General features: G+C 46.2%; 8 protein-coding genes across 8 annotated transcripts; 3 read left to right on the plus strand and 5 right to left on the minus strand.

The window, feature by feature from the left end:
* Positions 1–651: 651 nt before the first annotated feature.
* SARC_02249 (hypothetical protein) lies at positions 652–879 on the minus strand (the record flags this gene model as incomplete). Its single annotated transcript, XM_014303987.1, has 1 exon — positions 652–879. The coding sequence occupies one exon, from the start codon at positions 877–879 to the stop codon at positions 652–654; it is 228 nt and encodes a 75-aa protein (XP_014159462.1).
* A 32-nt stretch (positions 880–911) lies between these two features.
* SARC_02250 (hypothetical protein) lies at positions 912–1,127 on the minus strand (the record flags this gene model as incomplete). The annotated part of the gene is made up of 1 exon (XM_014303988.1): positions 912–1,127. The coding sequence occupies one exon, from the start codon at positions 1,125–1,127 to the stop codon at positions 912–914; it is 216 nt and encodes a 71-aa protein (XP_014159463.1).
* A 23-nt stretch (positions 1,128–1,150) lies between these two features.
* On the minus strand, positions 1,151–1,465 carry SARC_02251 (hypothetical protein; the record flags this gene model as incomplete). Its single annotated transcript, XM_014303989.1, has 1 exon — positions 1,151–1,465. The coding sequence occupies one exon, from the start codon at positions 1,463–1,465 to the stop codon at positions 1,151–1,153; it is 315 nt and encodes a 104-aa protein (XP_014159464.1).
* Positions 1,466–1,577: 112 nt separating this feature from the next.
* On the plus strand, positions 1,578–2,762 carry SARC_02252 (hypothetical protein; the record flags this gene model as incomplete). Its single annotated transcript, XM_014303990.1, has 1 exon — positions 1,578–2,762. One exon carries the CDS (start codon positions 1,578–1,580, stop codon positions 2,760–2,762), a length of 1,185 nt encoding a protein of 394 aa, XP_014159465.1.
* A 395-nt stretch (positions 2,763–3,157) lies between these two features.
* SARC_02253 (hypothetical protein) lies at positions 3,158–3,586 on the plus strand (the record flags this gene model as incomplete). The annotated part of the gene is made up of 1 exon (XM_014303991.1): positions 3,158–3,586. The coding sequence occupies one exon, from the start codon at positions 3,158–3,160 to the stop codon at positions 3,584–3,586; it is 429 nt and encodes a 142-aa protein (XP_014159466.1).
* A 351-nt stretch (positions 3,587–3,937) lies between these two features.
* Positions 3,938–4,832, minus strand: SARC_02254 (hypothetical protein; the record flags this gene model as incomplete). The annotated part of the gene is made up of 2 exons (XM_014303992.1): positions 3,938–4,043; positions 4,174–4,832. The coding sequence occupies 2 exons, from the start codon at positions 4,830–4,832 to the stop codon at positions 3,938–3,940; spliced, it is 765 nt and encodes a 254-aa protein (XP_014159467.1).
* Positions 4,833–4,887: 55 nt separating this feature from the next.
* On the minus strand, positions 4,888–5,964 carry SARC_02255 (hypothetical protein; the record flags this gene model as incomplete). Its single annotated transcript, XM_014303993.1, has 2 exons — positions 4,888–5,702; positions 5,817–5,964. The coding sequence occupies 2 exons, from the start codon at positions 5,962–5,964 to the stop codon at positions 4,888–4,890; spliced, it is 963 nt and encodes a 320-aa protein (XP_014159468.1).
* A 116-nt stretch (positions 5,965–6,080) lies between these two features.
* SARC_02256 (hypothetical protein) lies at positions 6,081–6,611 on the plus strand (the record flags this gene model as incomplete). The annotated part of the gene is made up of 2 exons (XM_014303994.1): positions 6,081–6,535; positions 6,578–6,611. The coding sequence occupies 2 exons, from the start codon at positions 6,081–6,083 to the stop codon at positions 6,609–6,611; spliced, it is 489 nt and encodes a 162-aa protein (XP_014159469.1).
* Between the last annotated feature and the right edge of the window lie 2,830 nt (positions 6,612–9,441).

The following is a 9,441-nucleotide window of genomic DNA, read 5'->3' on the forward strand; positions in this document are numbered from 1 at the left end:
ATATATATATGTATATATATATATATATATATATATATATATATATATATGTAAATATATATCATATATCTATTATATATATATATATATAGAGATATATATATATATAATATATATATATATATATATATATATAACTTGTTAGTACGAGGAGCTTAAGTTTCCTAAAATTGTTTTTAATGGTTTTATTAATTAAACCTTTTCCATTTAACATATCATATGTTGGGATGAGGCCATTAAAAGGCCTCAGCAAAATACTAAACAAAAAAGAGTTGGTCTAGTTCTATTAATAGAGCTTTATTTACTTTCCAATTTTATTTATACCTGAATACTTCGGTAGCTAGATGGCTCAACCGAATATAGGTTTCTAGGGACTATTAACGGCCATGATCTGGTACGGTTTGCTTCGTTTCCCATCAAAGCCGAAGGTCGAGATTGTAAAGTTTCCAGTCATTGTGAACAGAAAAGAAAAAGAAAAGAAAAATAAATGTCAATGTGAAAAGGAACATTTTCCACGTTGGCATTTTATACATAAAATTCTCGCGAACCCAATGTTGAGAATGGCTGGCCGATGGTGTTGGCTTGAGAGTCCGAGCCTTCCACTAATCAGCCATGTTTTGTCGACAGGTTTATTATTTTTAATTTAAATTTTTAAATATCGCTATCGACCGGGTTAATGTAGGCGAGCCGCCTAATCAGCTCATCGATCTGGTCCTGTTGCAACCGATTCTGTAGCACCAGCTGGTCAATGACAACCTGATTGTCTTGGTTCTGCCGCACCAGCAGGGAAATAATGTTGTTCCACTTAATGTCCAGCGGCGTGTCATCCGGGTCATCGTACACCAGCGTGGGGTCAATGGCATACACCTCATTGGCCATAAAGCCAAAGTGGGTCTCCTCCTTGTCCACGATCATGGTGTCGTCGTCGTTTCCCTGGTCGACTTGTTCTTATTCTTAAAGTTGAACTCCTTGACAACCAGCTTTGCTATCAGTGGTGATGCATCGCGATCGAATAATTTGATATTCTCCTTGGTCTCTTCGCTCGAGGACGAGTACGTAATCTCGCCCGTTGCGGCATTGTACGTCAGCGCGTTGGGCCCCGAGGCGTTGCGGATAGGCTTGACCATCAGCGAGCCGTCGACGGCATTCTTCATACCGTACCCGTGGCATTCATGGTGATTGCGTGAGACGCAGACTGCTCGTTGGCTGCTGCTGTTGTGGACGCTGCAAATGCACCAATCGCAATGCTGCATTCGCCCTGGTTGTAGTGTGCTGCATCGAATCCTATGGCGACCGCATGTTGACCCTGGGCTTCACATCCGGCATCCTTACCCAGGGCCACGGCTCCGACACCCTGGTTGGCACTACCGGCATTGTTACCAATGGCGACTGCCGACGTCCCCTGGTTGGCGTTGGCGGCATTTTGCCCTAGGCGTATTTCGGTGCTTTTGATTCTCCACGACATTCTTTGAGTTGTTAACCCGTTTATCTAACCTAAAACAATATTTATTTATTTTTTGGATTGATCTTCAAAAGCGTTTCAGCCCTTGTTTTTTCAGGGTTTAGGGTTTTACTAAATGTATCGACTTTTTATCGTGCTTGCACTGTGCCCGATTGCCCTCTTTGTCTCCAGGTGGTCCCGTGGCGGCGAAACTCGTGCAGTGTACAGGGATACGGATACGGGATATGATACCAAGTTCGACAGTTATGTGCCACCAAGCGATGGACCGTGGACCGCAGTGGCAGTAAAGAATCGGCCCGCCACCGGAATCATGCCAATGTGCGGGCTGACAGAGAAGGGCAAACTCGAGTATATTCGCGTGTTCGCAGACGACTGCTACGCTGGTACTAGTGTGACGTTTGCGAAGCTGGACGAAGAACTCGACAAGCTGGAGCCGGGCATGAGCGCCATTGTCCGGCTATACTTTTTAAACGGACCAGGTGAGAACCGATCGTCCGCGTGGGCTACGACACCGGGTGAGAGTGGTATAAACGACTGGAGCAACCCAAATATGATGCAGATGGTGTCGGAATTGTTCGAGAAGCTGACATTGCATCTACGCAACGAAAACCGGTGCTGTCTGCTGCAGCTGGGGTTTGGATTTTGGAGCGAGTTCCACATTAAGGGAGTCAGCATGCAATCCGGCATCAATTTTCCGAGCGCTGCACAGGTGGACACGCTGTTTGATATTGTCAAGGCCAACCGCGGACCGCTACATGTGGCTGTAAGTGTCGGCGTGGGGGACAACGAGCGAGTTCTGAGCGACAACTTCCGGACGGATTCGACAATTGGACTTTTCTACGACTCGTTCATGAAAACAAAAGGTGACGAGTCGGCTTACGAAACGAGCATACACGAGGCGTCAAAATACGACCGGCGCGTAGGCGGCGAGTTCTCGAACGGCGAAAGTATACTCGATTCGATTATGGACACGACGAAAGCGCTCATGAAGAAACGTGCTATGCACTACATCTTCCCGAACGGGACATCAGACATCATGTCTAGCAGTGACAGCCAAATCCAGGAACTTTCAGAGTACATGGGATACCGCCTCAAGGTCACGGCGGTTGATAAAAGTCCGAACGGGGTTTCGCGGCTGCGGGTGAGCAATGTGGGTATCGCGCCCACGTTGTACGATTTGAATGTTGTACACGAGGGCGTCACATTTATGTCGAGCCTCGCGGAATTAATGCTCGGTGCGGACGCCGCAACGTTTGAAGCTGAGGGGGAGCGATACTTGCAAAAAGTACCGTTGATGTGATTGTCTCAGGGGAAATCGTCGATATCGTTTCAGCCCATGTGGTGGCCCTACCGTATGTCCGATCGGCGCACTAGTCAGACCTGAATGGTCAAGGTCTTTCAGGGTTCGATTGATTGATGGAACTCGGATTGTAGTCAAAGGGACAAGTATAAAATGACTGGCGTTTGAGTCGTTTAGGTTTCACTTTTTCTTTTTCGCTTTTGAACTGCCAAAAAAAACAAAAAAAATATGTTATCCACGACATTTATCCCGAGCGACAATGAGATATTCCAGGCTGCTCAACGGAACAATGTGACCTTCCTAATTTCCATGCTCCCGACCGAGTGGGAGCCCGTTTGCCAACGATCCCTTCAAGCAGGGTTGTCCGAGGTTATTACCACGCGCTTGACATCGACATGCTCACATACGAGCAGATTGACGCCTGCTTTGAGTTTGCCGTATACTACGGCTGTCGAGCCGCGTTCCAACCCCTGAAGAGCGCCGGCGCGAATTGCGACGACACTATATTCTGTGGCGACGAGAATGACAGCTGTGCAGTGAACGAGTTTTTGGACGGCAACCTGGGTAACTACAATGACGATTCATGTCATCTAGCTGCGATAAATGGCCACCGGGAGTATCTGACGTCGGTTATCCACCACTGCCCCTTTGACATTGTGCGATACCGCGACATGGAGTACTGTGTACACGACATTGTGTTGTACGCACTGGAGAGGGAGCTGCTGTCAAAATCGGAAAACCAGGATTGCTACGATGCAGCCGTACTATTTACATGTATTGAGCTCCTCGACGACGCTGGGGCGGTTGGAGATCACGATCAATAAACGCTGGTAGCGTAAAGTGCTCCATTTTTAATTTTTTTTAATACAATATTTTTTTTATTTAGCAAACATATACATATATGTCGTCTAGACTAGCCTGGGAAAATGACCACTTTGGCACTTCCACCGATTTAGGTTCAAACATGCGAGCACCAGTTCGGTCGTTTGTCCCTCTTTACCTACAATCAGTTGATTAATTCGATTCAGCTCCTCTGTCATCGACTTAACCTTTTTATTGAATCGATCATTTATGTCCACCTGTTCCCGCAGTTCTTTTCGTTCCCGTGCCAACGTTTGTTTCATCTTTTCAACCGCCCCATGCACTACATCGATTTTCTCCTCATCTTCTGCAGTTCATTTAAACTCGTACATCAATAGTTCTCTGTCTTCTTCTTCACCTCTCAATTGCACATCTAGTAGCGCATCTATTTTAGTCCCCAAATCCGCTTGTTTTTCCACACTAAGGTAATTAAAATCCAACCGCCCCGGCGTCGCGCAGCGCAGCTCGTGTACAATGTCAAATGGGCAGTAGTGGATAACCGACGCCAGATACTCTCCTAAGGTTAGACTGGCGACACGAACCAACAAACATCAACGGTGGCAGTGTAGGGAACAGCCATGTTCCCACTTCCTCACAGTGTTGTATTCGCGACCAGTCAGGTTGCAAGGTCCTCGCGGTCGCGCTCCAACCAGGCCGCACGCGCCCGGATGGTCTCGATGCTCTGTTTGATGGTCCGTTCCGTGGCCGGCGTGCCGTTGGACTCAAAAAACAAAACACCTCCTTGGCTCTCGTCTCGGAAGAAAACCCCTCGGCGCTGGCCGTCACAATGCGCGCCATCAGAAAGTTTCTGGTCAAGAAGCGATCGTGGAATTGCGACCAGTTCGCCTTTACATAGTCCCAGGTGACATCCCTCCCCACCGGGTTATCGCTACATGCATTGATCATAACCGGCACGTCCTGTGAACGCACTTTACCACTGACACTGTAGTCCAGCGTCTTGACCACCAGAGCGGCCGAGCTACCCGACCCCAGAGCCTTGGGGATGGGTAGTGACTCCTCCTCAGTATCCACCGTGTCGGCGAGCTCCAACAGCTGTCCCCACTCCCTGTCGCCGCGTGTTGGCCTCCGCAGCCACCTCCGGGACCTTGACATCCCCAGCGGCCTGGATGGCGCTGGTGCGCAGCAGGATGATAAGGTGCCCCTCGCCCTCCTTAACATCCCAGCCAAGCTTGGTGGCCAGAGGTCCATACATGGTCTGCTTGAACTTGCGCAGGCGGCTTAGGGTCTGCTCGTCCTCTGCGTATCACACGGATGAGAGCCAGTCCAGGCTCTCAATGATCTCGGTCCACACAGTAGTATCATCCTCCTCCGTGTAGGCCGACAGCACCTGCAGCGCGTCGGTCGTGTTCGTGTAACCGGCAGACGCCAGCGCAAACATGTCGTTCACGATACCGGTGCGATCCGCCACGGAGAACGTCTTGTTGCTGATACCCCTCTGCAGCATGGGTAGCAGTGCCTGGTCGTACCTTACACGGTAGAACCCGGCCATCTCGGCATTGAGCTTCCACACGGCCCCGTCGGGGATGGAGCTCTCAAAGGTGCCGCTCGCCGACCCCTCGAGTAGCTGGTCGCTGCCAGCCTGTACGCCGTCAATCAGTATGTTAACCGGCACCTGCCATAGACTCTGGTGATCCACAACCGTCGGCACCGCCCCCATGCTCAGGTACTGCTCCTGCTGCACGGTGATCTGGGTGGCAATGGTGGTGATTGAGGAGGTGGTGGAAGAGGGAGAGGTGGGGGGCATGTTGTTGTTGTTGTTGTTGTTGTTGTTGGTGGTGGTGGTGGTGGTGTTGTTGGTGGTGGTTGCCGCCACAGCAGCAGCGCCACTGTTTTCGGGCTCGGTAGACGCTGCCGAGACTGTCAGCACAGGGTAGCCCGCCTGCCGGGTCCAGCTGGTCATCAGACTCTTGACATCCTTGCCACTGGACGTGCTCAGTGCGGCCCACAAATCACCAGTGCTGGCATTCGAGTACGTAAACTTTTTCAGATAGGCCCGCATGCCGGTCAATTTTATTTTATTTTCCAAACCCCCATCAATCGGGGCTGGACCATTGTACCCTGTTGTGGGAGTTTCAAAAAAGATAAAAATTGGGGTATAAAATGCACAAATAGTACGAAGTTTGATTCACAATCTCTCCACAACACAAACAACAACGACTATGGAGGGGATACTTGAATCGCACTTTACTTGTGTCATCTGTACCACAGTAACAATAGGCGTCAAACAGACTTCTTGCTGTGGAGCGTCACTGTGGGACATCTGTGTAACCAAGACTAAAGGCAACTCGTGTTGCAAATGTCGCAATACGACGTTTGTCATGTTCAAGAACCGCGCCATGCACGAAGTGCTCGAAACTTGTTCAAATTGCCCAGCTGCCGACTATAAAAACGACCGCCGATTACGAGTCCCTGCTGTACGGAGCCTCATACAAGTGTATGTTAAACAAGCCACGTGGATCCCTTGAAGGTGAGCAGATCCTTATCGATCAAGTGTCTGCCACTGTACACTCAACACGTAATAGTGATGATGTGGTGATAGTGTATATACAAGAGAGCGAGAGGTATGCGAAACTATCTTTACACGCGGCCAATCATCTTGTAGTTGAGCGCCAGGAGGCCGAGAAAAAGGCTTGTGATGACTTGCGACGTGTCGAGAATGAGGAGTTAGAGTTCACGTTTGGTCCCCTGTATGATGATCGACTGTTTATGCCGAGTAGCGACGAGTCAGACATTGAGGTGATAAGTTCCAGTGGTGAAGACAATGATGTTCTTCCGTTTGCACCTGCACCTCCAGTGTGGACCCCAATGACGGTTGCCAAAATGAGTCCGGAAGAGAGACAAATGTATGATTGCGTCCTCAACGATGCTTCCCAGACGCAGCCGTCGCACAGGTGTGAGATGGAAATTGGTTGCAATATATCAATGCAATTCAGATCGTCGACACTGTATTACACCGTTCCACGCTAACCGTTTGCATGTACGTGTACTGTCGTCGCGCAATGTCAAGACGCGACGTCAGTTGGTCCCTCAAGACTTTTTGTAAAAAGATAACATTTTTTCTTCTTCTTCAAAAAATAAAACAAAAGTTCCGATAACACATCGGTTTTTATTTGTATTTTGAATATTTTAATACAAGTTCTTTTTCCAATATTTCCAAAGTGTTCTAAATTCACTTTGATGGCTCCAATAGCCTGAGTATTTGGTATGACTCATTTACTTAGACAGTACATCACTACTACTTATAGATTTTGGTCCTCCCACCAATCTTCAAAATCCAATAAGTCTTTTTCTTTTTTAACTTTTCTTCAGATGTAACTTTATTTATATCAGCTAATGTATTAACGTGACTTACGTTCTTATGTCTATCTACAAATTAGGCATGTGATCATGAACACTTGGTACTTTCACAAGCTACCACTGCTAAATCCTGACTGACTAAATTGTATTTTAGTTTAACGCATGCACACACATACACATCAACGTATGCACACACTTCAACACATACATACAATCAATTATGTCTATCTTAGGCATGTGGTCATGAACACTTGGTACTTTTATTGAAAATTATTCAATAAAGAACAGCTAGAGGTACGCCCTGTGTGATCGAGGATATTTGGGCTCTTACCAAGAGGCAGTCCCGATCATTCTTACACAAGCTACCACTGCTAAATCCTAACTGACTAAATTGTATTTTAGTTTAACATAATACACCACACACATACACATCAACGTATGCACACACTTCAACACATACATACAATCATTCTAGACCCTAAAAGCCAAAAAAAAAAAAGGAAAAAAAAGAAGGCGATTTTCAAAATGGTGAAAAAAGAAGGTGATTTTCAGAATGGTAAAAAAAGAAGGTGGTTTCCGGTTTGGTGAATTTTTATGGTAAATCTGCCAAAAAAAAACAGTGTATTTGGAAACGAGAGACCCCAACATACACGTGCTCGCGACTCCACTCTATCCACGTGACCCAATAAACGGGCACTCGCGGGAGCGAAGGACATGGAACCTCCATTTAAGAAGATTAAGAAATGTGCCGACGCATAGTGTGGGCATGACATGTACCAATTAATCCCAAACGGTTACTGGAATGGCAGACATGCATCCACCTGTACACACTTTCTTATTAAGTGCGACAAGTGCAAGAAGACCAATGGCTATCACACTAAGTCTTGTGACAAAAAGCCCAACATTAAGTTGGAGTGAAGGTACTACCAGGTACAATCGTTACACAGACAATACAACGACTCTTTAGATGAGCGTGTAATAATCCCGGTATACTGCAATGGAAATAAAATCCTTGCGTTGATTGATCCTGGTTCAGAAATTTCATGTATATCCGATCGCTTTGTATTAATGAAAGATATCGAAAGGAGAACACAAACAACTCATCTCATTTTAGCTGATGATAAAACTGCTACGTGTGATACCATCACCACAGATGTTAAAATCTCCCTGGCCGATGATAGGAGTATCACTACTCAAGCTGTGATAGTTAAGATGTCACAGAAGTACGACATTATAGTCGGAATGGGTGATTTACTCACTCTAGGTATAACCGTAACGGGTCTACCAAACAACATAGATCCATTAAAGGATCAATCAGACGATAACTGTCTGAAACCATATAAGTCCCCGTCAGACACAGTCAAGGCATTAATACCTGACTTTGCGAACAAAATCATGGATTTGATTCTAGTTAATAAGAAAATAAAGATCACAGATTGGGCAAAATTTCGTTTTAACGACGGATATGTCAGCCTTGACTTAACCAAGGTAGACTTTACACAGTTAAAGTGTCCCTCAAGGAACTATCTATCCTGGAGACACGAGGCTGTTGTAAAAGAACAAGTTGAGAAATGGCTAGCAGATGGTGTGATAGAAATTAACTATCAACAAACGCCAGCTAACTTGGCACTGCTAGCCGTAGACCAACATAACTCTGACGGATCGTTTAAAAAAGTCAGAGTATGTTTAGATATGAGTCCAATAAATAAATTATTGCCGACTCATAGCTTTCACTTACCTCGTATTAACGTGCTACTGCGAAGGATGGAAGGTGCTACAGTGTTTATAACTATAGACCTTACACAAGGATATCATCAAATGCAGGTATATGAACCCCACCGTAAATACTTTAGCTTTACGTGGAAAGGTAAACAATACAGGTTCAGAGGTGCACCTTTCGGATTACACTCTTTACCAGCATTCTTCCAACAAGTAATGGAAGAAATGTTTGCAGACATGCCTAACGTGCAAGTCTATATAGATGACATAGTCATCTTTTCTAAGACTACAGGCGAACACGCCGCATTAGTCAGACGAGTCCTTAAGAGATTCAATGAGCAAAACTTCAAGATTAACGAGAAGAAATGCCACTTCGCCATGAGCGAAATACAGCTCTTAGGCTACCATATATCTGGGGAAGGTATTAAGATCGACCCCGGTAAGGTAGAACACCTGTTAGATTGGCGATCACCAACTACAGGAAAAGATGTTAACAGCATGTGTGGGTTTGTAAACTTCTTTTCAGATGAAGTACCACACTTAGCTGACTACCTTAAACCTTTTGGACACTTAAGATGTCATAAAGGCAAACTAGGAGACTTGTGGACTAAAGAGTGTGATGACGCGTTTAAAGCGCTCAAACACGCAGTCCAACAAGCCCCAGTTGTACAAGGGCCAGTCGATGGCGTGCCGTTTGAAATAGCAACGGACGCATCAGACTTAGCCTTAGGAGGAGTATTATATCAGGTTATAGATAACAAACCTAGATATATACAATTCT

The sequence above is a fragment of the Sphaeroforma arctica genome (genome assembly GCF_001186125.1).
Source record: "Sphaeroforma arctica JP610 unplaced genomic scaffold supercont1.99, whole genome shotgun sequence".
NCBI classification, from domain to species: Eukaryota; class Ichthyosporea; order Ichthyophonida; genus Sphaeroforma; species Sphaeroforma arctica.